The sequence below is a fragment of the Chroicocephalus ridibundus genome, chromosome 8, assembly GCF_963924245.1.
Source record: "Chroicocephalus ridibundus chromosome 8, bChrRid1.1, whole genome shotgun sequence".
NCBI classification, from domain to species: domain Eukaryota; kingdom Metazoa; phylum Chordata; class Aves; order Charadriiformes; family Laridae; genus Chroicocephalus; species Chroicocephalus ridibundus.
Window position 1 is genome coordinate 6,988,834 of NC_086291.1, and position 27,751 is coordinate 7,016,584.

The 27,751-nt window shown below is 41.4% G+C and overlaps 1 protein-coding gene across 4 annotated transcripts; it reads right to left on the reverse strand.

Annotated features, from left to right (window-relative positions):
- Window positions 1–25: 25 nt before the first annotated feature.
- PODN (podocan) lies at window positions 26–27,278 on the reverse strand. Of its 4 annotated transcripts, none has more exons than XM_063345212.1 (11): window positions 27,106–27,278; window positions 23,335–23,594; window positions 21,556–21,649; window positions 19,891–19,955; window positions 15,548–15,657; window positions 13,137–13,293; window positions 11,009–11,124; window positions 8,342–8,999; window positions 5,521–5,669; window positions 3,464–3,665; window positions 26–2,137 (listed from the first exon to the last, which is right to left on the reverse strand). In XM_063345212.1, exons 2-10 carry the CDS (start codon window positions 23,587–23,589, stop codon window positions 3,497–3,499), a joined length of 1,773 nt encoding a protein of 590 aa, XP_063201282.1. In that variant the 5' UTR covers window positions 23,590–23,594; window positions 27,106–27,278; the 3' UTR covers window positions 26–2,137; window positions 3,464–3,496. The 4 variants fall into 4 exon arrangements, with proteins under 4 accessions (XP_063201282.1, XP_063201281.1, XP_063201280.1 ...); XM_063345211.1 differs by having other exon boundaries at window positions 27,037–27,278; XM_063345210.1 differs by having other exon boundaries at window positions 27,074–27,277.
- Window positions 27,279–27,751: the final 473 nt, after the last annotated feature.

Consider the following 27,751-nt stretch of genomic DNA (forward strand, 5'->3'; position numbering starts at 1 on the left):
TTTGAAAGAAAGAAACAAACTACCATTTTGGTTTGACAGTTTTATGTCCAATGTCACAGGTGTTGATGATACCAGATAAGCGAGGAACCAAGCCTGTGATTCTGCCTCATCAATCTCTTACATGACAATCAAAAGACATTTCTCTCGGGGGAGGAGGCAGTTGAGGCTTTTACTGGGGGGAAGGGGTGTCTTTTTTTTGTTTTTTTTTTTCCTGCTGGGAAACATTGTCCCTTTTAAAGGACAGATTTAGTGTACAATTATTTTGAAATAAACTTGGAAAAGGGTTTCCTAACTCTACTGGTCTACGGGATATTCCGCTTTGACTGTAGGTGGGTCTCCTTTGGCAAAGGCTGACACTTCATTCAAGAAGTTTAACAGTGCATGTATCATCCTGAAATTTTGGGCCTGATCCTACAAGGTGCTAAAATGTACCTTCACCTCTGCATTCTCAGACTCTCAAGGGATTCAAAGGGAGTCTGGGGCCCCCAACTTCACACAGAATCATAGCGTAAGGGATTGAAGTTTAAAGATAATTCAACAGTTCTCCACGAAACTACACAAATCTGCATATTTTTAGTGTTTGAGAGTATAATAAATTGGTTTTGCTAATAAACTAGCAAAACTTCCACTGGAGTTTGCTGGAGATGGCTAATTGATTTGAGCTATGTTCTGAAAACATTTTACATAGAAATCTATCCCAAAGGTCAGCTGGAAGGCTATTTTATTGCTCAGCTGTGTAGCTGATATTCAAAAACGTGGGGTTTTGCAATTTTTTGGGGGCCAAGATTTGACTTTTTTCAGGAAGCAATCTTGCCTTCTACGATTCATGATGGTGTTGAATTGTCTAAGGTAGGAAATATCAGCTTGAAAGTACTGTCATGTGCTATGGGAACCCAAAGGGAGAGTGTGGAACTAGATCTTCTCCAGCACGAAAAACAGCTGGTGAAAAATTAAGCCAACTGTGTTTCCAAGTAAATCCTGGAATGCAGCATGCAAAACAACATGTGTTCAATCAGAAATCCTCAAAAGAAAAGACCATTTCCTCAAGCAGATTAGCTACCTCAGATGAAGGACATTATAATCAAGTAAGCAACTCTCTGCAGGTCGTCTTTTTCTTCGTTTCCATATTTTCCACGATTCCAACAGGAGCTGAAAATGCTCAACACCATAAACCAGGTGAGGCCTTAAGAAAGTATGACAGCAGGCACTGTCTCCACACTTGAACTAAACAAAGAAATTTCTCTTGATGCTTAACAGTTTTCTCCTAAGACACGCTGCACTCACTTATCTCTTTTGCTTCATTAGTCTCAATTCTGACTCTTAATGTGAATGATATACAATATATGAAAAATTCTACCACATATATTAAACTGCATACTGTTACGCAATCTTCTGGACATACCTTCGGAGACATTCACAAAACTGCCACATGGGCAAACAACAGCAAGACAGAAACTTTCCCAAAGCTCTGGAAGGCAGACATACAGATTTTTATATATATTCACAAGAGCAATAGTTTTATCTTAAAACCTTTCTAAAACAGGCATATACTGCAGGCTTTGGCAGTAAAGATAAAATATTATGGGATCCAGCCTTACTTTGTTTTTCTCATCCAAATATACACATTGTTATAACAGAGGAATAGTTGCATCCAGAATTATTACTGCTGCTTGATAGCCAAAACGCCTCATATACTGCTCCACGCATGAAAGTACTGCAAATATCTATCTCACCTGATAAACAACAGCTTCTTTGGGGTGGAGGAAAAGCATATACATGGTTCACTTAAAATGCAGTGACAAAAACAGCATTTGAAGGCATGTGTTCAAAACAGTCCCATATTGTTATTACAGATGGAAAGAGTGAAGGAATAGAAACAGAAGAAACAAAAGCCAGCTTTTGTGAGTTCCAGAGCAATCCCTTATGATCCTGGGTCTTGTATAAGATGATTTGGAAGCTTTGGAAAGGCATTCAGGGTCTCTCCCTGAATAAGGCACTGTAACACACTGTCTTCCATGAGCCTGGCCCAGTGCCATGACCGTTTCTGCGTAATTCATTGCACGTTTTGCTAAGTGTTCTCTGTATATCTATATAGATATATACACATAGACATATATGTAATTTTCCATATGCTTTCCTGTAAAACATCAGAAAAACAAAACCAATTACATAATGGAATACAGAATTCAGAATATGCTGAACTTAATACCTGCTGTCCCAAACCGAACCAGAGATGCGTTGATTCAGAAGTTATATGCATTCTAAGGCTGTAGATTTAAATTATTTCTTCTCTCACACCAGCAGGGAGGTCTAATGTTTAAATTTCCAAGTAGCTTCTGGCCTTTTCAAGCCCCATCATATTAGCACTATTCCTAGCACCTCCTTGTGTTGTTCTCCATGACAATACGTTGATTAGGGACAAAAGTAAACATTTTTTTTCAAGTCTTAGAGTTTAGATCTCCAAAAGTAGACAGTAGTGACTTGAACCTCATCATCTTTGAACATAAAATGTTTAAGAGATGCATAAAGCAGATCCCTATTCTTATGGAAAATTGCATATTCTTCAAACATCACTCTCCCTTCATCTTTTCTTTTGCAATTATTGAAAAGAGGTTCAACTAGAGAGATGGAGTGGCTGGCCAGATTGTTTATGAAATACTGAGATCTTAATTTCAAGATTACCAGTCTGGAGTCAAAGTCAGCAGCAATCACAACTTGTAACTGGGCAGAGGCCTTTCAGTGAATCTGGGTGAAGTGAGCAATGAACCCTCACCAAGACGTACCAGTAGCAAAAGCACAGGCTGTTGTGAGAACTGGCTATCCTGGACCATTCATCAATCCATTCCTATAATACTGTCTCAAAAAGTGACCTGAACTAGATATTTTTTCCATAAGAAATATGCTGAGTATAGTATTATCTTCCCACTCCAAGTGGTCAGTGATTTGAGGACTACTGCTTGAGACAGAGGTCATAATCTCAATGCCATGTTTAACAGACACTGATGGGTCTATCTTCCTTTAGTTTGTCTAATTTTTCTAATCCATTTTCAGCTCACATGGTCCTCTGCATCAGTAAGCTTCACAGTTTGTTCTTTGTTTTCTTTTTGAAATAGCTGCTTAAAAATATAATGAAATACCTTTTCATTATTTGCTATCAGAACTAGTAAATAATGACCTTCATATTTACCTACTGTATCTGCTGTGGCTGTAAGCAGAAGCCCCTGTGGACAGTCCACTGCCTCTAATAAAACACAGATATATACTGACTGTTTCATTTTACAAAATAATGTGTTTTCAACCCTTTTTGATTCTGCAATTCCCAGTCATGTTTTAGTGAAAGTCTTTGAGTCTAGGGCTCAGACACCCACTTGTTATGTTTCAATCATACTTGTACGTTGCAATTATTATCTCAGACAAGAGTCTGAGAACTGGGTCTTTAATTTAACTAAACTACAGTTGTTACCTCCCACATGATGTGCTTGTGTAAGTTCACATTTTATCTCAGTTCTTCTTCCTCTTCCTCATCTTCCATTTCCTCTTCTGAGTCATCCTTATTCTTTGAACTGTTGCTGAATTCCAGGTTCCCTTCAATATCCAGTACCTGTAAGTGCTTTAGGTTTTGGAAGATACTTTCCTTCAGTGCTCCAACTGCAATCTTATTAAACCTTTAAACAAAACAAAAAGGCCTTCCTGTTAAAATAAACCCATTTTTATATCCAACACAGAAATGAGACTAGGAGGAAAGCATTCTGTAGAGTTACTGTAACTTACGCTGACCCAAGTTACTCTAACTTTACACTGACCCACAACAGCCCTCCAGGAGTACTGACTCCTCTGGATGGAAAAAGGAAGGGAAAGCAGGTACTGATTAGCAAGCAGGCAAATGCAGTGACTGAACAAAGTTTGCTCACAGCATTCTGTATCATCACAAAGAACCTTGCAGGAAAATACTGGGAAACATTAAGTATCTCCCACCAATTTCAAGTTCATTCGCCAAGCTTTCAAAAGACTCCTACTTTCCTCCACCCAAGCCCCTCTTCCCCCTTCTACAACTGTATTCTGCAAGGAAAAAAAACACAGTATTGGAATTCCTCCCCCACAAATTCTTTCTCTTGGTATTCTGCTTTCTCTTCCCCAGAGCGGAAAGGCTTCTGCTCCATAGCCCACATTTCAAAGTGTAACTTGCTTTTTCATGCAATTCTGTGTTATCCCTTGATAGTTTAATTCTTCTCCCACAAAACTCAAAACACAAAGTATCCCTTTAGAAACCAAGTAACCTGCAATAATTTTTCATCTGTTATTTGGGTTTCCGAGAATATAAATCAACTAATCGGCAATTTAAGAACTTCTCACATATACTGCTTGGTCTGTTACTCTCAAATATGTTTAAAATCATATTCTAATATTCCAGATGTATATTATTGTTTCACAGCACTGCAGTGATTAATAGCCTCCCATTAAGAAATACAACTTAGCTTGGGTGGGGTTGCCTCCTAAATATGTTAGCAAAACAGTTTTGCAAATTCCTTTTTTCTCTTTATATAGAAATATAGAATGTGGTATGTGGTTTCTGGTTTGCATCCAAGCATTCACTAAAATCTCATAAATGTGAGCAGCTGAATAGACAGACTGCTCTAATTTACACCAGACTTTGCAATTTTATTTGCTTGGTATGGAATCATTCATCCCAAAAAGTATGATTCAGAACTAGAGAACAGTTTCGTTGCATACAGACAAAATAAGGCCATATTTAGACTTGTGCAGCCTAGGCTTTTTGAACACATGCATAGGTCAGCTTAATCACATATTCCACAGGGTTTCATAAATTACTTCTAAGCAATATTTTCAATAATGTTCCATCAGATTAAAATTTAATATATTACTTGGCCAGATTCTGGCTGCACTTCTTGTGGCATAAAACTCTGCTTAAATTGGTTACATTACTGTGTCTTTACATTACATGTAAAAAAGGTCAGTTATCTGCCACCTATAAAAACAAGGTCTTCATCCAACTGAGAGTAGGAAAAAAAAAAAAAGAAAAGCTTTCTAAACTTAGTTACATAATTGGCACAGTTGTAACTTGTCACCTGTTTCTGACAAAACTATCAAGGGACGGACTTCAAGATTAGTCACACACACCTCATTAGAGGAGGATTTTGTCAAAGTCCAGGGCTAACAGACACAGGCGAAGCTGTAGTCCTGCATGTGAACTGTAAACTTTTAGTTCACAGCTGAGTATTGGAATACAACATAATGGTTAAATGTTAATTTCCCAAAATTTGTAACATGCCTAAGCCATTCTAATAAGCACAGAACGGACAAAATCTCCAAACAGAAAGTGCCTATTATGTGTATCCGTGTCTTTTCTGAGCAGGTGAACAGTGTTTTATAATAATGTATGATGAAACTAAGTTGCTTATTTATGAAGTTAGGAATTTAAATATTTTCCAAAAAGTAAACAATTATAAAGTGGATAAAGAAGAAAAAATCTTGTGTGTTGAAGTGGAAACTTGATCCTACCTGAGGTAAATCCCCTTTATTTTGGGTGTGGATTCGAAAGCATTCTCTGAAATCGTTGTGATCTTGTTGTTCTGAAGATATAGATATTCTAGAGATTCCGGCAGGCCTAGTGGGATAGAAGTCAGCTGGTTGCCAGCCATGTCCAGTGACTGCAAGGAAGAGACAAGAAGGGGTTAAAAAAAATAATGTATTTAAATATTAGCAGCAGTGCAAAAAGAGACTTGACAACAAATAAGCTTCCAAAGGATGGCTGTATACAGCCCTCTCCCTCCCTCTGGAAGTTTATTCATTGTTTTATATATATACATATATATCTCTCTCTATACACACACATACATATAAGTCTATAAAAAAACCATATATATATGCGCACTTATAAAAAAACTTGTATAGTAACAGTGCAGAAGTGAGATGTTTATCCAAAGCTTATCCAGGATTTGTTGTATTTGAAAATCATCTGGAAATGGGCTTTATTTTTTATATGGTACATTGGCGAGTCTGTTTCAGAACCTCTCCCTGCTGGTGAGGTCAGGAAAATGACAAGCACTGTGTGTACGGTGGAAACTGTAAATTGTCAGCCATGCAGAAAGGCTCAGCTTGAGCTCATGGCAGAAAACTGAAGTGATATTTAGTGTAGCATAAACTAATTTAATCTACCCTTAAGTGTGGCAATGAGAATTCTGCTCTCTTACACTGCCATTTAGCATTATGATTTCACATGAGACATCATGCTGTTTTGTTTAGGAGTCCCAACACTGAGAAGTCCCCAGGCTCTAGCCCGTGCCTGCTTAAAGTGAATTAAAACCAGACTGGGTTTCAGACATGCATAGGAATTCCTTGGAAGCTGCTACTGCAAACACTTCACTAGCTAAGGTTATATTATTTAGAGTTACATCTGAAAACACATGGAAATATTCTAACATGGACCAAGGTATGAAGATGTCAGGACTAAAGGACATGATCATTTCTCAGATGAATTTTAAGCAAGCAAATGGATCAAAATACGTGTTTTGTTATCCCGTGTTGTAGCATTTTCATAGCACCAAGCTGACATACGAGTTACACATTATTCAGAGCTACACTTCTGCAAACGATTGTCATGTTTTTAGTGTTTTTATTCTCCGCATAATCCCAGTCTGGCAAACAATTATGTAAATGTCTAGCTTTGCAATTGCAGACAGTCTTCGGTGATTTCCATGGAAACAGTGTGGACTGAAGCGAATGCTAAATACATGCACCATCAGGATCTTATGTGATGGTTATTTGTCAAATCCACTCCAGTGAACCAAGTCATAAACAAATTGCACAGTTAAGCCTTAATGATAAAAAAGATTCATATATACTATCATGGAAATATCAAATAGTAACTGTTCCAGAAAAAAAGCAACAGCCAAAAATGCACTGTTAATCTAACAGAATTTCAAGTATGCACTATTATCTTAATCTTGTTTAATATGAACAGGGCTTACTATGGAGTAAGTGCAACGGAAGGGCCAATGGTTGATTCAGCAACACGTTACTCTGGCTTGATGCTGACTACAAGGGAGTGACACTAGAATAAAAGTAATGCGAAGTAGCTATGAATCAAACCTTTTGAGAAGGAAAACTTGTCATTCCAACCAACAACTAAAGCTGCCTAATGAGTCTCGTGACCCATTTTTGTTCGAAAAACAAACAACCAAGGTGACAGTGCTTACATTTCACTAAGCTACTGCAGTGAAACAATTCCAGCACCTATAATTCTCAACAGCATCTTCCTTCGAGACTGCTTTTCATTTTAGAAACATTTGCACGCATGCGTGCGCAGACACACACACATACACATATCAAACAAATGCAAAATGTAATAATAATTTGCAGCTGATGCAAACCAACAGCTCTACAGATACTGTTGCTGCATTACTGATTTACATTAACTGAAAGACATGCTATTGTTTATTCCCAGAAACACCAGAAAAAGAAGTGTTCACATAAGTAAGCGTTTGGATTGTCTGAAAACACACTGGGGGCCAGAGTGACATATGCTCCACGTTCCTTATCCCTGATCTGCTCTGAGATGTACAAACTTTGCCTGTACAGTGACCTAACCATATGCACCATAGATGGCTGCCATATGACATAGGTAATACCTTCTACTGCAGGAAACAGGCTGTTGCTTAAAAGGAAATGCAGACAAATCCTTCAGCCAGTGTAACAATTCTGAAAGCTCATTTTGCACAGCACAAATGTGATTGTTCCTGCCTGCCTTCTGGTTTCTGTTTAACTTTCTCCAACAATTAAGCAAATGAGAGGACTGCTGATTGAATCCAGACCTCCTAGCTGCTTCCAGGTGCCTTAGCCAGCTGAGCTGCTAAATCCTACAGCTTGGCCCGTCTGACTATAAGCTGATGTGGGAGCTTTGAGAATTAAGAGTGTTTTTGTTTATGCATTCCTTCCTCCTGCTGTCTCTCCTCAGAGCTGATTTTAAATCTTTTGGGAGACAAGCTATTTGAAAGGCATAATTTCAGTTTTAATGACAACATTCACTAATGTTTATCTGAAAATGTAAGACACTGTTAGGGTTCAGAAACAAGGATGTCTTTAGGTTTCCCAGAATTAGCAGTATGTGGTGGACCACCACCCTGGTCATTAGTGGGAGGTACCCACCTCCAGCACAACAGCACAAAATTTCTACTCTAGAAACAGAAGGTGTATCGCCTACAATGCAAGCCCAAAACATGAGGGCCAAGCACGGCTAGTACTGGAGCTACACAAATTGGCTTAGGCAGACAGACGAGGACATCAGCATTACCAAAACAATTAGAGAAGGGGATGATTCTACCTGGAGACTGCTGAGTTCTCTCCACGCTCTTGAATAAATGGAATTTACTTTCAGTTTATTGTTGCTCAAATACAGTTCCCGCAGCTTTGTCATCCCAGACAAAGTCCCTTTTGGGATGCTGCTTATCTCGTTCTCCTTCAGCTTCAGAATCTGCAAGTTCTTTGGAAAGCCAAAGGGCACCGTGTGGAGATTGTTTCCAGAAAGATCCAAGGACTTTAGTTGCCTCAGTTTACGGAAGGCCTCCCGATGGATCTGGGGACTTTTGAGCTTATTGTAGCTCAGGTTCAGCTCTTCAAGGAAGTAAGTGGTAGCAAAGTCATTCCTGTTAATCTCAGAGATCTGGTTATGAAGGATCATAAGTGTTTTCACTCGCCGGGGCAGCCCACTGGGAATCCTTTCCAGCATGTTGTTGTACAGGTGGACAGTGTGCAGCTTCTTTAAGCCATGGAAGGCTAATGGGTGAATACCTCGGGCTTTTAGTTTGTTATTGTGGAGCAGTAGGTACTCCAGGTTCTTAATTTGGGTTAAGACATCTCTGCCAATCACCTTAATTGCATTCTTCTCCAGGTGGAGGAGGACGATGTTTCGAGGTAAACCACTTGGGATTTGTGAGAGGTTATTGCTGGACAAATCCAGATATTCAAGACTAGACAATTTCCTTAGGAAAGAAAACACTCTCTATTTAGATTCTGCAAGGTGAAACAATAACCAATTTCCCCTATGATTTTTACAATCTTTGCTTCAGAGTCTTTCTCCCCGGCACAGCTCCTGTTACTGCCCTTTTTTGTCTCATGATATGACTGATGTGGACAGTAAAAAAAGGGGCTCCCATACTGCCATCAGCGATTAGGACTAGGTGCTGCCATTGCTCCCCAGCCACACTAGCAAGAGAACGTGCTAGAGTCCACAGACATCCAAACTGACACTGGGCTGAGACCTGAGATCAGTCCTGCAGTCTACTGTTCTCTCATTTGACACCACAGGTAGCAACATATGAGCAATTTCAGTGAACAAACAGCACGAGAAAGATGCCATGGGAGCACCGTCAGAACACAGAATTTAGCTGTTTCACAGAAACATAGCCTGAGCATGAGTAATTTTTGTCTCTCTGAAAATGTATGTTGAAACTGAAAAGCGGGCCTGCTTTTTAGATGATGAAGTATTACTCTTATGAAAAGCAGAAATGCTAATTCAGTGTCCTAGGCTAAGGTAGTGAACTTCTCCTGACCCTCCAGCATTATGGAAGTGAGTCAGGGCTAGAGCTGCTTTGTGTAAGCTACTGAATCTGGATTCCACAGACTCAGTTGAAACTAAAATAAATCCTCAGACCAGACACTTATACCAACTGGATGTGGCTCAATGGTATTATATGCCAGGACTGAGGAGTCCTCTATTCCCTTGTATTTCAAATCAGTTTCTCAGTTCAAATGAGACTTTTAATCTGCATGGCACTCCATAACCCACTGCAGATGACTAGAAAGTTTTCAGGAAATACAGGAACTAATGCATTACAGACATTACTTACTGGTTACTACACTGCTATTCACAGCTATCCAAGGATGCTCTGAATGAGCAAATGTACTCTCTGCATAAAGCACTTCATTGCTGCAAGTTATAACAGTTCCCCAGCTTAGGTACATCTCAATAGCACTGTGCTGTGCTCTACAGAGAGTATCACGAGAGCAAGGAGCAATATCCACCCCCTCTGCCGACTGTGACTGGTGCCTTAGCTACAGCCACTGTACTCTGTTCATCAAAATCTTAACAGAAACGATATGTCCAACATGACCTGGAGGTGGACGCAACACAGCTATGGGAAATTACTAAGGGAGGTTTCTGGGAGTGGGATACAGAAAGGGAAAGCACAGTTCAATACATTTTCATGTTTGGAAATCAGAAAAGTTTCCACAATTAAGTTATGGGCAGGACAGATTATGTGATCTGGATTTTGAGGTAGAAGAAGGGCAGCACTCAGAGTGCAAGCAGAGTCAGAAATGTTAATTTTTTGAAGAGCCAAGTCCCAGGCTAAATTTAGGACAGCCAAAGGCTATTTCTGTTGTACCAGTTTGTAGCAAAGCCTTTGCAGCCATCTGGCTATTGAGCAGCACCATTGCATCCCCTCTTATTCCAGCAATCCATCTGCACTGGGGTACAGCTGTATGAGCTGTATTCATCACTGTGTGTCTGTGGCTGTTTTCAAGTCACCTTCACAGAAACACAGAAGTGGCTTTCGTGAAGATGAAGGTCTGGCCTTAACTTCCAGTGAATTGCCCTTGAAACTGTAAAGTCCCAAGTAGCCTCAATTTTGACTGGTTTGGAAGAAAAAAGATCAGCTTCAACATCATTCTAGATGGCCTTTTCACAGAAGGCACTTAGTACCTGGTGTGACTGGGTCTGGGGCAATCAGGGAGTGGTGCAGCCTGATGTTCAGTGTTGTGTGTTTTGTATAAAGGTATTCTGCAGTGTGTATTCAAACCACTCACCCAGACCTTCGATTTTGAATGGCGGCATCTGAATCTAAGTATTTTCCTATAGAGAAATGCGTAATATCATGCAGCTTTTAATAAATGTACTTTTGAAGATGTACTGGTTTTAGTAGATATACTACTGTACCAGAAGAGATAGACAGACACAAATAGAGGTGCAAAGTGCAGATCTCAGTCTCACCAGAAAGTTTCGTTATCCATTCCTTCATTAGTCAAGTAGTTATTCTGTAAATACAGCTCCCGCAGACCTGTAAGTTCACTGAAGGCTCCTTTGGGAATCTTCTCTAGCTTGTTGTTCTAGAGTGACCAGAAGCACAAAACACATTATTTGTCACGGAACAACACAGGGCATTCAGGTTCTGCTCAACTAACACCAGGCACTTAAACTTCAAAAGGGCTAGCCATACGATATTTCAGTGGGCATTATAATTCTGCTTAAGAAATAAATACAAATACTAGACTGAAATATTGCAACCTGTTTTTATTGATTTCCTATGGAATCTTTGGTGTAAGGAGTTAGAATTTGCCCCTGCGCCGGACAGTTTTATTTTGTATTCTTAGTCCTTCCGCCCATGTGCAAATGTATAATGTAATCTAGGTAACTACCTCTGGAGTTTGCTCAAAATTTCTCAATTTTGTAAGACAGATTTCACCATAAAGAAGAATTAGATTGGAAGCTGGCAACGAGCCATCCTTCCAGCATTAATAGCAATCCAAAAGGTACAGTTCCTGCAATGCAGATTACAAAATAATTACTCCTATTACCTTAGTATGGCTTTGGAGTAGCCAGCAGGCAGACACAAACAAAATATAAAATTAAATTCCACCTAGAAATTCCATACAGGAACTGTAGGAATTATATTTATATAGAAAATATATAAACCACTAGGAATTATAGAAGGATATATGAAACACTGACACTGAATTTGTTGGAATTCCCACAATCCACATATACACAATAACATGATGGACAGACTGGACTAGATTTATGTGCTAACCAATATAAAGTGGATACCACTCACCATTCACTTACCATTCACTGAGTCTGAATGTCTCAGTGAATAGTGAAAGACACAAAAAGATCTGTCACATCTAAAGTAAACCTTTTGGACACTTTTGGTTCACTATCGGCTGTCTCATTTCTCATTGTCCTGTTTTTTTCACAAAATATCAAGGTAAATGTTATTACTGACAGGCAGTGCAACTTGAAAACAAAATGCTCGTTTCTCTCTTCAGCTCCTTTGCCCTTAACACAACTGGGGACAGCAGGGAAGGATACAAGTTCAAAGTGTAGTCCTCGAAGTCTGAGATCCCTTTGGGAGATAATGACTACCTATAAATGGCAATAAAATGCAGTAACTTCACACTTTGCAGAGAAATTCCAGCAATTTAAAGGATCGGACTGTTTGCCTTTACTTTTCTTCAAGCTGGAGAAGTCTGTTTTCTAGAAGACTTTAATGGGAATTGGTGGTGAAACCTTCAAGGGAAAAGAAAGCTGGGAGGCAACACAGAACTGCCTGAGTCCAGGGGCTGATAACAGCCTCCAGTTTACACACGTCCAAGGAGCTGTCAACACAAGGAACAAGCGGAACGAGGATTCCCCACCACTGCAGCTCTTCCATCATTAACAAGGCTGAGATCTCCAGTACAGACATGATGAAGTGTTTTTATCAAAATCAGATGACACAAAATTAAAAATGCTGGAGACTAGTTAATACCACAACTTCTGCTATTGCATTATTGCTGGAGAAGTTGTAGCAGTAAAGAATCACTGATCCAAACTTGCTCTGTGTTTCCTGAATTGCCAGCTCAGTAGCAAACAAAAATCACTGATGCTAGGAAACAGTAGTCTATGTGAAATGAGTTAGTGAGCAAAGCCAGTACATGGTGGATAAGCAGCTGTCAGGAAAAACAGCATCAATGGCAAACTTAACTGGGAGGCAAGTCACTGGATGGCCATGGAGAATGATCTACCTTCTTGTACTAACATGTATTAATACCGTTATGTGCAGGGAAGAGACCAACAGTGCTACCACACAGGTATTTGCAATACATTCCCCTGACAACACAGAAAAGCATTTTTCTCCCGTGAACATTTTGCTGTTTTGCAAAAAACACACTGTTACTTCTGAAGAAAAAAGTCAGGACATGGGAGACAGCTACTGTTGAGGATATAACAGACAAGACTTAAAAAGGGCCTGGGAATGTTTCCAAGTGCACTGAAATGGCTTGGCTGTGTGGTCGGAATCCCATACAAACACAGGACTTTGTCACAATCGTAAAGGAATACAAAATCTTGTTGTCATTACCTTTAAGTGTAATTTATATAGTGCTGGAGGAAGATTCTTTGGAACATACTTCAAGAAATTGCTGGACATGATGAGTATCTCCACGTTATCAGAGCCATTGAACATATTATCAGGTAACCCAGCATCTGAAAGTTTGTTGTTATGAAGATACACAGATCTGTCGGAAGGAGAAAAAAGATGAAGTTAAACAGGTAGTGGGATCTGTTGTTTTTTTTTTCATTTACAAAGAGAAAGCTGTTTTATTCCAATCTTTTCTTCTTTCCTTAAGACAATTAAGATTTATTTCTAAAACATGCCCTTTAATTTAGCAAGGGATATAGATGCTAAACCAAATGGTTGGTCCAAATATTCTCTGAAGTTTAGGCCTATTCAAAGTCCAAACCTGCACATAAATACAGATTTCACAAGTGGCCTTAACTTCTTAATAAGAAACTGAGTGCAAGTCTGGGATTGTGCAGTGCTTTGAAACAAAGAATGCCGGTGTGGTGGCCTCACTCAAGAAGGTTAGAACTCGTATCTGATTAACAGATACGCCCCCAATTTTTACTTCTATTTGGAATCAAATCTCGGCTTCTTGGGCTTGCAAAAATCAACCTGTAAATCTCTTAAGAAAGGGCCATCTCTTACCCCTCCATTCTTTCTGCTTCCATGAAGGCTGGAAATACCCCAGGGAACAGTTTCTCTCCTACTCCTAGAACTCAGAAAGGCATAGAGTACTGACAGAAAGACAGACCAGATTTACTCAACCTGGAAGAATCTGGGGTTTTAATGACCCTTAGGGATCGAGAGAAAAGAGGGTTTCTTATTTTACCTTTGCCCTTCTTAAATTTAACATTTAATATTCACAGAAGAGTTTCTCCAAACAGATTTTTTAAAATGGATTAATTCTTTCTGACACAGGTTTTAATTCTGTATAAAACAATTTACCCCTATGAAGTTATTCCTGCTTTTCATTGGTTTAACTGCTAAATTAATTCATCTGACTTCTTTTTAACAAAAGAAATTATAGGCGTTTACTGACTTCGATTACCCCTTCCTTTCCTGTGTGTACCCCGAGATGCAGCAGGTTAAAACTGCAAAAGAGCACAGTGCACGGTACACTTTTTTAACTTGTTCTTTGATACGCTACCAGTTGCAGAGAACTTGGCAACATCTTTCTGGAAGGAAGGAAAGGCTCAGTATGGAAACACAATCATGTGATCACACACTCCAGGGAGTTCAGAGCCACACTGAAAATATTGTTCACCCTGCATGGTCAGCTGTACTTTTAACTCGCAAATATTTGCCTTTCTGAAAACCTTGCTTTCCAAATAATCAGTCTGAGACCATGAACTCTGCTGGGGGCAAATAAACCAACCGAAACAACTGTGTTAGGATTTTATATCAGCAATCTCAGAAATCAATGAGTTACAATTCTGATTAAAATTAGTGTTGGTATAGGAGAGTGTGAAAATCACTTCAGAAGAGTTGAAAAATGTTAATATAAAATCAAAACACAGCAGCTTCTGCAACTCAGATTAAGGAAGAACAGATGTGTAAATCTAGCTTCTTTCATGATGAGATATTGACAGCAATCAGTGACTGACTCAGCTTTTCAGCTACCAAGAGCCTATGAGACTGAAGGCCTAGTAAGTGCAGAGTAACTTCAGCTCTCAAGGAATTCAGTGGGAACTGAGAGTTCTTCAGTTCATCACAAGACTGGGCTCTAGGAGCTCAACTGGGTCAGCTATTATTAACTGCTTCCAAACTTGGATGCATAAATGGCTACAAAACAGAGTTTGAGATGTCTTTGCAGGATTTAGATGCTGCACTGTCCATCTAGATTACCCCAAGTGCCTTTGGAAAAGACCGTATCTCACAGGAGGCGGTCTGCGTGCATCTGAATTTGAGATGAGCCAATGTGCTGCACTGGACCCAGCTGAGAAAATCACCACCTGAAACTAGCAGAGAGACCTTTAAAACACGATCTAAGGGTACGAACCACTACTGAAGGTGCTAAAGTGCTTCGTTTTAATATAGTTGAGTTATATTCAGCTGCACCGAGTACTGTACTCTCAATCTGATTCTATTTTTTTTTAATGAATGGACTAAAAGTAGGAATTTATAAACAGTTAGTCTCCATTTTGAGAAACCAAGGCTGTTCCTTTCGACTCATAACTGATACACAAATAAAATGGAGACAATTTAATTTTTATATATGCAAAAGTGTCTGGCAGCTAGTAAAAGCCCTTGGAATGTGTTTGTCTGAGAGATTATTTGATCTTTCATGCTGAGAATGACAAATAGTCCGCTTCTTTCCAAAAAACATAAGTAGGCAATAACATGGTTTAGTCAGATAGTTTCTTATCTCTCACCAATGGCCTCCAAGCAGTGGCAGAACACTATTATTGTTTTACTTCCCAATCCCTTACCTCAAGTTTGGCTTCTGTCCAAATGTGAGCCCATATATCTTAGTGAGATAATTGGCTGCAAAATCTGCACTGATCAAGGTATTTGGTAGGAACTTCGGAGCCACTGTTAGCTGTAAAAGAAATATACAAGGGAATTCCAATTAAATGCAACTTATTTTTTAACCAATTATTAGACCAGCAACAAAACGCTTGCAAATTTATTTTCTCCAACAGGCAAAAATAAATGACACTGAATGCAGATTGCACAAATGAAAACAAATTGTCCTCACTCACTAATCTCTCCAGGAAGGAGACAGACTTTTGCTCCAAGATATGTGAATGTTTGTTTTGGTTGGAAGAGTCCTGTCTCTTTTTGATGGAAGAAATCAAGAAATTGTTATTCAGAGAGCAAACACGTTGCTTATTATTGTTCCTAATTCCTCGGTCTGCTGTGCCAAAAAAAATCCGACCCACCTCACAGGAAGTATACAGAAAGTATACTGGGGAGGAGGACCGAAGTGTGACTTCATATGTCTGTTCCAATATTGCATCCATTTATGATGATCTTTTCAACAGAGGATTCAGGTTCCCAAAGGACAGGGATGCTTCTGAACCAAATGGTGCAATATCAAATGGGACTTCAAAGCAAAGTTCCACTGTACAGTGATACTTTTGTTCATTGAACAACTGATGTAGCAGAAACAAAATACAGAAAGGTCCTGTCTCCAAAACTTTATAGTTGACTAGAGGTATAGGACTTGCTGTGTTTGCTCTTGGTCTATTGCTATTTTTATCAATGATTTGAAAAATGAACGCTAGGAACGTCTGCATTGGAACAGAAATCAGTGGAGTGAAAACTAACGATTGAAAAAGCTCAGTTTTACAGAGCATCCAGATAATACAATAGCTAGGTTCACTGAGTGGCTGCTAATAGCCAAGTTATTCACCTAGAAATCAAGAATACAGGTTACAATACAGGCTGGAGGATGGCTTTCTGGAAAGCATAAACCCAGAAGATCTATGCATCAAGATTAAGCCCTTGGGAATCAAATTCTTAACCCAGTGCTGTAGTAGATATGACCCTTGAGTACGTAAGCAGAAGACTACTTACTGAATTGCAGTAGGCAGGTGCGATCACTGTGGTTACAGACGTTAATTACAGTACTAATGAGACCACTCTTAAAATATTTTACGTACGCTTTGAAAGGCTCTGGAGAGAACATCTTTTCTAGGGAGATCCTGAAGTCTTTGTCACCTAAAGCTTTGAGATCAGGATGGGAAACTGACCAATGGAAGACACTTGCCTTGAAATTCTTTGACTCTGTAAAGCTTCTTCCTCACAGCACTGTTGTGTGAAAGAGGACCTAGTCCTTACAGCCAGCTAGGCACAGCAAGACTCACATGATGAGAAAACATATTTTTCAATTTTTTATTACAATAAAACTGCAATTAGTTAATAATAATGTAAACCCATAAATATTTAAAAGATGAATAATGTGAGAGAGAAAAGACACTTTATTGGAGAACCTACTAACCCAAGCCTTAAACTATGTGTTTACCTAAAGGGTGCCTAGATGTGTCTCTACTTGTTTGTCAAGTGTGCATTGATGGACTATATCCATGAACTTGCAATTTACTGACTCACAATATGGTCCCATTTTTTAAAGGATCAAAGTACATTATTTACTGTTTTTCATTTTCACCTGTGCCAAAACCTCCATCCTTAAGCTGTCTTAAATGTTTAATGGTCACAAGCACAAGAAAGATCTTCCCCACAAATCACATTCCTATCAGTACTTCCAGACAGTACGTAAGCAGTGGAAATGGCCAGTTAACGTATTACTGCAGTTGCCACAGTTACTGCTATTAGCTTTACCAGCAATCTCTCACCTCCTGACCTGGGAGATATGATTCCAGGGTAGTGGATAAAGGCACCCGTCTCAGACTAGGTAGGTCTGTCGGTGCCTCAGAAAGAAATACATCTCTACCATAACATAAAGTTGAGAATTCAGACACAGCAAACAGATTTAATCACTTTCATACACGGTGGCACATTAAAGTTTTTCTCCTGAAACACAGTCTATTAGGTCCTAACTTTTATACAAAACAAAGGGCATGGCTCAGATATGTGGAATGAAAGCCATCAGAACCACAAGAAAGAGGAAAGAGAAAGTTTCATCCAAAAAGAGTTTTCACTTGCTCAGGACTTTGCTTTGGCATTTCAGCACTTAGTCATGAGACTGATTGATCTCCACTGGTTGCCTGCTTGAAGGATTAACGCTGGATTGTTGTTAACTGTTAGCAAAAATAAAGTTGACCGAGTAGCTCTGTCTAGTATATCACCTAGTAAGTGGCAATCTGCATTGCTCCAGCTGCGATTTTCTTGCAGCTTTACTGCTGGATCTTTCTTTCGATACGATAGTGTTTCTCTGCTAACTAATGAGTTAACCAATTAACTCAGAAGGATTATAGAGAAGTTGTTACCAGGTTTGGAACAAGTTTTCTTGCTTATAATAAGCTTTGATGTAAACAGAAGCACTGGATCGAGGTGAATCCCATATCACTTTGGGGATACTGGGAAACGTTAAGACCTAACACCAAAATCACCAGCTTATACTAAACAATAATGACAGCTCGGGAACTGGTCTACAGTTTGGCGGAAGACATGTCTGTTATTAACAAGGCTTACTGAGGATACTACGTGACAGATACAAATTATGGGAGTGGGGTGAAAAATTAAAAATGACAGCGTCCATTCCTTACTTGAAGTACTTGCTACTCCTAAGCCACAGAAGGCTTTTAGCCTATTGTATTTCTTCTTTCTGACCAACTATGCTAGTTTAACGAAAGATAATTTAGCTACATCTGATGGGATCACAATTGTAGATAAAGCAGCATTAAGATAATCCATAAAACAAGCAGCAAACTACCAGCAAATCCCTGCTCTCCTCCAGACACCACAGTTACTTGATCTGCAATGTTTCCTGCTGGAGAGTGGATGCTGTTTGAAGCCAATCTGGTTTGTCCTGGCTTGTGATTTATAAAGAAATGTGTTATTTCTGTGGGTCCACAACTTCTCACTGTAACTAGTTCTGACATTCGCTGATGTTTGCATTTTCTTTTGGGATCTTTTTCTCTCTGCAGTAAAGCCAGAAAAACCAAACACTTTGTTTTGTCACACAGGGAAAATTGGAGTGCAAAGTTCTGGAATATTAGTCACAGTCTGGCTTGTTCCTTTTTATGGAGTTATTAACTGCCAAGATTGTTATATGGAAATGGTGCTTGAAAGGGAGAAAAGAACACAGTGTTACTGTACTAAGGAATGGGTTCTATTCTTAATCACTCCATACGCAAATCTATGGAGTGATTCTGGATATGTCTTGGCCTGAATGAAACCTGAATGTGGCCACATGTATATAAACAAAACATCAGAAGGTCACGGATTTTAGGAGGATACTAAAATATATGTACAGACATGTGTATAAATATATATATAGACAGAGAGAGGAGGAGGGATAGATGGATGAAAGGGCGCTGGTTTTGCAGACTAATGGAGCTCTGCCTGATGTTTTAACTTATATTTTTCTGTGGCATCCCAGTTTCTTCTGTAGAAAACATTTGTGGATGATACTGGGGATAAAGAAAGCCATAATGGAAATCACCCAGATGTATGGGTATGGGAGAAGTTCGTTTCCTAGCCTTGGCAGGAAACACGTGCTCCTGTCATGACATCCAACTTGGGTCATTAATAGGAAAGCACCTAGGATCTTCTCCATTAAAAAAGACATTCAGCTCCTACCACTGCAGCCAAAAGAATAAATTCATACTTGCGCAGTTTCACTGTGTGTGGGTATCCCCCCACATCAAACATAATAAGAACAGGAGTCAGGGGAAACTGGATAGCTTTTTACAGATTTTGATGGCTCAAATACAGGTATTAGGACGCGTTTGTTCACAGATTTTTCAACCAGCTTCATGTGATGAGATATGCAGCATTTCACATCTCATCACCCCACAGCATATTGGCATGCAGGCAGCTACCAAATCTGCATGCAGCTGATCCAAAGCCTACTGAAGACTACGGTAATTTATAAATGCAGGGGGTCTCTGTACCTCCCTACACACACAAGGGACACCTTTCACCAGTTGCACAAATAAATAAGTGTTTAAAATATACCAGCCTGTGTAGCCTCTAATTTTTTAGCATACTGATTGTCTTGACCTTAGATGAACCTGCATTAGAATATCACTTCAGCGCAATTTTACTTATGTAGGATATGTATTTTAGAAGAATTGAAGACTTGCTCATTTAACTTTCAGAACCCAATTAGAAAAGAACTCCGACTGCCTAGTGAGCCTCTTACCTTATTGTTTGCCAGGTACAGGTAATTCAGGTTCTCCAGATGCTCAAATGCTTCCTCTGGCAACCCTTAAAAACAGGAATAACTAATCAGTCACATTGGCACTTTATTGCCTCTCTGAGTGAAAATACCAGAGGGTAGCTTTCTCTTTCAGATAATATCTTTAATGTGAGATTTAAATATTTTTCAGTGCCACTGGAACAGTCTGACTCAGACTTACTGTTGTCTTTTGGAGTTTTTTTTTAAATTAAAAAAAAAATATGCAAAACACATACTGTTAAGAGCAATGGAAGACCATTAAAAGTCCTAAGCATGCAAGGCTTGTGGCCAGCCCCACTGGCAGGGGTCAGGTACGGAACTGTGCAGACTCGCTGTAGGGCTATTATCAGTGCTTGCAGCAACCATGCTATCTGAGAAGTTTCTTTCGTCATTTGCTCATAATCTGCAAATCTTTCTTCTTGGAAGGATGTAATCTCAGGTTGTTTAATGCTCAGATCAATCTGATCTATGACCATGATGTTGCCAAAATAACACCACTATCTGCATGTCATAACCCTTCTCTTGTTCTGCTCTGCCACAATGCAGATGGTCGCCATGCAGTAACCAGCTCAGAGAGCTGATCCAACTCAGAGTTTACTCTCCCCCAATAATTATTACTTTTCATCTGAATCACTCCATGTCCGGCTGATCACACAAGCACAATTGCTGTCACAATGGAAAGGCCACAAATAACATTTTCACCTGGCACTTAGATAACCGTAAGTCAAAGGTGAAGCTATTTCCCATGTCAAAACATATTGGAAATCAGGGCTGCGCTGAAGCTTGTGAAAGAAACATCAAGCCCCAAAGGTAATAATGTCAAAGTCTGAATCTATTAAGCACAGCCTTCTTTCTGCTACATGAGTGATATGGTTTGGGTGCCATGCGTAGTGTGCCCACGTTCTCAGTAAAGGTTGTTCTGTATCATTGGAATAAGGAGAGCAACAGCATTCAGAGCAACTGGGTGACAAACAACAACAATTACATTTTTTGTATTGCATATCCTCCTCTCTTACGATTTACTCCAACTCCTCTGTTTCTTTTGCTTTCCTTACTAACCCCTTGTCAAATTTCTCTAATAAGCATGTGACTTAGCAAGCAAAACCTGACTACAAAAATCAAAACAGTTATAGAAAAAGGGCAGAAGTTGCTTTATTTTTAATATATTATTATTTATATTCAGTTTTACAAGGGCTAAACTGGACTAAACTGCACTGACTGACTAGACTGAACTAAACAAATGGATTATGAAACAAGGGCAGTCGAAAGGAAATCATTCAGCATGTAGACATTTCTGGTTCTCAAGTGCATTGCATTGATGTGCCTGTGGGACCAGAGGGAGTTTCCTGAATAAGAAGATCTCACGCCGCAGCACGCAGTGCTGCTGCCAGGTCTCCTCCACTGGTTCCATAAGGCTGCATTCTTACACACTGAGTATTATGTTTCGGATGATAAAGTGCCTCCATGATCTGTCTGATGGCCAAAGGAGTGCGGTTTATAGCTAACCACTCCAATCTAGTCAGTCCATCACTCCTCCTGGCCTTCCTTATCAGCTGTCACTGGTCCCACTGGACAAGCTGGGGTCGTGAAGGCACAGGCTCTATCCAATTCATGGCTCTGCCGGCTTACCTTTTGAAGTTAGCCTGTTGTTTTGCAAATTGAGAGTTTCCAGTCTGTAAAGACGAGCGAGCTCTTCTGGGAAGATTTCTTCTATCTGGTTATTCTAAGAAAATGGAGAGTATTAATCATCAGCAAAGTAATCCAAGAAGGATCCAAATAAGCCCAGACTGTGAACTCCAATAAAATTTGGAAATACACTCACCATGTCAAATCATTGTCAACAGACTTCTCTCCGTAATAAGCCAAGCTCAGATCTCAAAATCGAGACATCCAAACCCAGCAGCATTTGAAGGCCTGAACCAAGTTCTGTAGCTTGTGCTCATCTCCAGAAATATCCAGCTTATGCACTGGTAGCACACAAGGAGTGTGACTATGCCTGGCAAGGCCCATAATCCATCTGCCACAGCCGAACCTCGTAGATGCAGCAAAGCATTTGTGACAAGGCTGGCAGTGTGGATTTCCAAGTTTATTACTTCTCTTATTTACATGTTGTTTTAAAAACCACTCATTGTGGGCAGGGAGAGTCAAACCCAGCTCACTTTCTCTGGTTTTACTGTCAGGGGTGACTGCCGTCAGATTCTCATTTACATGCTGACTAACATTTAGACCATTAATGAGTGATTCTAGTGTTTTAGCATCTAGGGGACCAGTCGAGGACCCACTGGGCTGGAAGCCAGGTCAATACACAGAAAGTGACAGCTGCTGCTCCAAAAAGCTTCCTTGCTGTTGGCAGTAGAGGCAGGAGCCATGGCTAGCACACGCCTGGGACAGATCTGCCGAGGAAGGTGCCAGCTTATATTACAGTTTTTCTAACTGTGCTGCACTTGGACAGAAAGCTCTGAAAAAAACCTGCAATTTATCCATCGAAGAGAACTGGCAAATGGGAGCAATAAGCAAAAAGCAGCTGGGTAAGGGCCAAAGAAGCCTTATGGAGAAGCCTGGAGCCACTGCTCAGAGGAGGAACGGACATGGGGCTGCCATGCTCTGGTCCTGCCCACGTCCTCAGGAGACCGAGCACAGGCAGGGAAAGGATGGCTGCCCAAATGCCGGTCAGAGGGATAGATTAGCTGACAGCAGAGCACGGAAACCTGCCGACAGTGTCACATGGACTGCTGCTTCCACCTGAGGCCTGAAGCTCATTTCATTACACGCCCTTTTCCTGACAAGATGTGACGTCTCCTGCAGGCACGATAGGAGTTTCCTGGGTAAAATGACCCAAGAGTGTCCCAGCAGCAGACAGCCCAGCAAGTCTGGATGTCACAGGTGATGGCGCTCAGTGTGACGGGTGGCTCCAGCCCTGTCACCCCTGCTCCTCGCTGAGCCCACCTGCTGCAGGGAGAGGGCGTGGGGGAGACGGGGCTCTGGGGGACACCGGCTGGGTCCCTGTCTGGACTGGGACACCACGTTTACAACACTTCAGCTAACAGGTAGTGCTGTGAGAAAACTTCTCGTTAATAACGCAATTTAGCCCACGCTCTTCGAAGACACCGCAAAATGAAAGGCCTTCACCAGAAAGGGTGATTATTACTTTGGACAAAAATTTTTCCCTTGGAGCTGGGGAGAGACTAAGGAGAAAGATTTCTTATCTTTCCTCCTCCCTGGGTGTGTAGGGAAGAGCACCGACGCCGATGACCGGGCGCGTTGGCGGAGGGCGAGTGCTGGGCCTGCTGCGCCTCCGGGATGCGGGACGGAGCCGGGCCCAGGCCAAGGCGGGGACTGGGGCCTGCGCGGCCCGGGGAGACCCCTCAGGCGGCCGGGGCGGGGCGGGCCGGGGCCGGGCTCCCTTACCTGCAGGGAGAGGTGGTTGGTCAGCTCCGGCAGCAGGAGCGGGAACTCCTTCAGGTCGATGCCGCCGCAGTCCACGACGCCCTCCTGGCTGCAGCCGCAGTCGCGGGGGCAGGCGGGGGCCGGGACGGGCGGCCGCCGCCGCTCGGGGCCGCCCTCGGGGAAGTCGTTGTCGGCGGCGGACGGCGGGCGGGCGGCGGCGGCGCAGCCCAGCGTCAGGAGCCCCAGCGCCAGCAGCGCCCGGCCGCCGGCCGGCATCGCCCCTGCAAGGCGAGAGCACGGCCAGGGGTCAGGCCCGGCGGGGGGCGGCCGAGACCCCCCCACCTCCCGCCTCCCCTGGGTGCTCTCACATCATCTCAAGGGGTTCGGGGACCGGGATGCCACCGGCCCCAGCCCTGCCCCTCCAGCTTGACCGGCCAGCGGGTCCCCGGCGGCCTGGCAGCATCCCCCACACCCTCCCTGACTCCCTCAAGTTATTTATTGCCTTTTTATTTTTTTTCTTCCCTACTGAGAAAACACCAGATGATCCCGGAGATTTATAGAGGAGGTTATGCAATGTTATTTCTATGGAACTGTTGGTCATACTGTTCCTCGCGGTTTTGCATAGGGAAGAAACCCCTCTGGTTAATGTAAACAAGGTATGCTGGAAACAAGTGACTCACGCTGTCAGGATGCCTCTCGAGGGGCTGCTTCACCTCCATCGAACAATAACAAAATCTCATGGCTACTGAAAACAAAATGGGCTTCCTATTGATTTTGGACAGTGCTGATCTGAACCTCAGAGGCCTGGCTAACGTTCAGCTTTTATCTTTCTGGCAGCAGGTTAAAATAATTGAAACAGAAGTTGAGGTCTCCTGGACCGTCCAGCTGGCCCTAATCCAGCCCCCTCGTCTCATTTCTTGCCCTTCTCAGGTTTCACACATAATGATTTGCAGTAAGGGCTTGTCTTTTATCCTTTTGGCTATTCTTCGCCGAAGCATTCAACAGCAATGAGAAATTCTTATTTAGGCTGGTATTTAAGGTGAAAAAGCACAATGCATTCATGACCTTAATACAAAATAAGTACTCTGTTCACCTCTGCCAGCCCAGGTTCCTTCTTTGCATCGGAAAGAAGAACCTCCCAGAGCCAGACTGGCAGCCATCAGAACTGGCACATCTCTGTTTACATGCACGGGGCTTTGCTGCTTTGCACCAGCTGAAACTCTCTCTAGGGCTCTCACAGACTTTGGGTGCTTGGGAAGCATGAGATCCTGCTCTCAGTCATGGTTATAAAAATCTTAAAAAGTCTCTTTAAACGCTGATTTATCCTTGAAGAAATGGGAGAAGGTGGGACTACAGGACAGAGCATCCCAAGACGCAGATGGTTTTGCTTTGGTCCTGGTCCTTGCTACTAACATGCTGGGTGATTTTAAGCATTTAACATTGTTTGCTTGATCCCTCTTCCCCCTGTTCCACTATTCCACAGCTTCCATATCTGTGAAAGCTGAATATAATGAGATTAATCTCTGTTATAAAACATTCCAGAGATCAGCTGGTGTTCCTTATATGGCAGCTAGATATAAATAGTGAGATCAAAATTGGCCATATGAATATGCCAACAGCGTATTAGTAAAATCCTTAGTATTTGGTGACCTAATCTCAGAAAATATTTCAGAAATCTTAGAGAAAATAATCTCAGAAAGTAATCTCAGAAACTATGAGATATCAGATCTCTAAAAACATATTTTTCCTCTATATCAGCTCACCCTTATAAAGACTTAAAAAAGAAACCAAACAAAAAACAAACAACTTCTTACATGCAGGTCACAATCAGCCCTGCTGTAACAATAGCAACACTGTTCCCATAGCACATAGTTACATCATGGTTGATATTCGGCTCTATAGATTTGCAATGAGCTGACTTTTCCACATAAATAGCTGAAAAGATGTTTAAAAATTAACATGAAATGTTGTACCTATTGCACACTAAAATTTCTGAAGCAATCTCACCCTGTTGTCATCAATATGCATGCTTCTGCTACAATGCCTTTGAAGTGAATGCTGCTCTGGTGCCACAGGGAGACACTTTGGATACAGAAACATCTGCTTACATCTGGAGCGCAGGCAGTAAAACCAGGCATGATTTTGATTTTCTTTTAGTTCAAAGAAAGTCTGAAGTAACTCACTCCATTTAAACTCATTCCCATGGGCCTGATCCAAAGCCTTACTAAGAAACCTTATTAAAGGAGTAGCTCAAAACCCACTAGAAAGAGTCCTCTTCCCTCGCTGCCAGTGGGCTTTGGACCAGGTCCTTCCACCCAAAGACTGAAGTTACACTGAAAGCAGCTCAGGGGGTTCTGTGGTTGCATCTTTCTGAGCCTGGGGAAAACCTCCACTGATTTCTGCACTTTGCTGCCACACAGCACCAGAGGCAGAGCGCTGCAAAAGGCACGATCTCAAGAAGTAAGCTGAAGTTTCAGGAGTTACTGTATACTTCTCAGTGATTACAGTTACCTCAATAAACAACAGAATCATATTCATAATATCTCTTCTCTGTATCTGTTATTCTCCACGCACATTCTCACAGGACACACACACACAGATGGAAAAACATCCTCTCCTTCAGTATCAACAGGTTAACCGAGTTTGTTACTTACATTTAATATTCTTTCTAAAAGCTGCAGCTGAAAGGCAGGCTGCTGGATGCTGTCTGACAACCCAGCATTTAGACAAAAATAAAGTGCTGAAAAACTCACCTTTGCTGTCAGAAATCAGATGAATGGAGAAGAACATTTCTCTTGCCCCCACAGGCTCCCTCGGCTCATGCCATGTCAGTTACATGCGCTGAGCTCAGAGTGAGTCTCCCCTTTCCAAGCCAGATCCTTTCCAGATGTGAGCAGCAGAATTAGAGAGAGAGTAACAGGCAACCCTCTACCAACGAGAGTTTCCTGCACTTCCCAACAAAATCGGAGAGGAATTTTCCAAAGTCACCATATGGGAAAATGTGAGTAGGAAAGAGGAAGCAGCTATAGTCTGAATATAAAGACTTAGGGCAAAAAACAATCTCCCATTGCTTTTTGTCAACACAGTTTGCAAGATCCATGAGAGATGCCAAAAGAAAGCATGCTGGAATTGACAGAAGAGAAGCAGAGACAGTGTGTGCTTTAGCATTTCATTGCAGGATATCGGAGCTGCACTATCTGTTACCAAATCTTTAACTTTAGCTGCATTCAACTGAAAATCTGAATTCCAGGTGGGCATGTCCTCCCATTCCCTGGGGTCTGGTTCAAATTAGCCAGGAACAGGCAGATCAGCAGTTTTTCCTGCATTTCATCTCCCTCCCCTTTAACTCCCCCTGGTTTTCAACCCATCAACTGATCTTCAGTGACCAGGGGCAGATAGGCTGAAACTAACGTCTTAGAGGCAAAGTCCCCAAATTTGATATAACACCCCCTGCACCTAATCTCTTTTTTATCTTCTAAGCCCCATATTACAGCACTAAACATCAAAACAACCCTCCACCACACACACACACACACTCTCTCGCTCCAGCCCAGGTTATGTTTACCCCAGAAGCCTCCCGTTTCTTATTTCTCCCCTCTTGGTAAAAAAGAGAGGAACGTGCTGTTCATAACACAGTACGATCAAAGTGCAACAAGAATTCCAAGAAAGCAACAAAGATTTTTGTCACTGACAGCAGAGTTACTATTTTAAATATAAAGCCACCTGTTTTGTGAATGCCCCACAGCGCTCCGTACAGTACCTCCACAAAATCTGCAGAGGATCAGTTCTCACCAAGAACACGACCTTCTTGCTGAATTCCAAAAGCGGGACACTGATTCTTTCCTCTCGACTCCAGCTGAACTAAAGTCTAAAGCAATTAAGTTATTTCCTCCCTCTCTTCTTCCAGGCTCATATCAACTGGAACTGATCCCCCTCTGTGCCACGTGTAAGTTTCAAAAGTTAGTGCGGGAAATGCGTTTTTACTAGAACAAAAATAAAAACAAAGCATAGCTGGCTGCTTTTTCTTAGTGATTCAGAGATCCAGGATGCATTTGCCTGCTACCCTTTATTAATTACAGTATCCTGAGTCTATACAACAGAATTGACACAGTGTTTTCAGGGAGGAGAAAAAAAACATGCTTATGTTGGGGCACCAGCCCATCTTACCCCAGTCTGGAGACAGAGAGGAGGAGGAGGAGGGCAATTACCCAGCTCCCTATTGATGCCAGAGCAGATCACAAAGGAGAGGAAGAGAGCAGGATTCACCTTTCGCCAAAACTGCATTTTTATCTGTGTTTTTGTTGTGTAAGTATAGTACTTCGCTGTCATGTAGCATCTTGAGGTACCACATTATAAAAAGAGGGGCGTTATGCCTCCTTTAGGGGGGAAACAGGGGCAGCCTGAGATTATCCAGCAGGATAGAGCCAGTACGAGAAAC

Excerpts from the sequence above, each read along its gene's own strand:
- PODN (XM_063345209.1), bottom strand. The coding sequence starts at position 26,103 with ATGTTCTTCTCCATTCATCTGATTTCTGACAGCAAAG. Across the intron at positions 23,595-26,066 it reads TCTGATTTCTGACAGCAAAG|GGGCGATGCCGGCCGGCGGC; the intron begins GTGAGTTTTTCA and ends CTCGCCTTGCAG. Across the intron at positions 15,658-19,890 it reads TGTACCTGGCAAACAATAAG|CTAACAGTGGCTCCGAAGTT; the intron begins GTAAGAGGCTCA and ends TTTCTTTTACAG.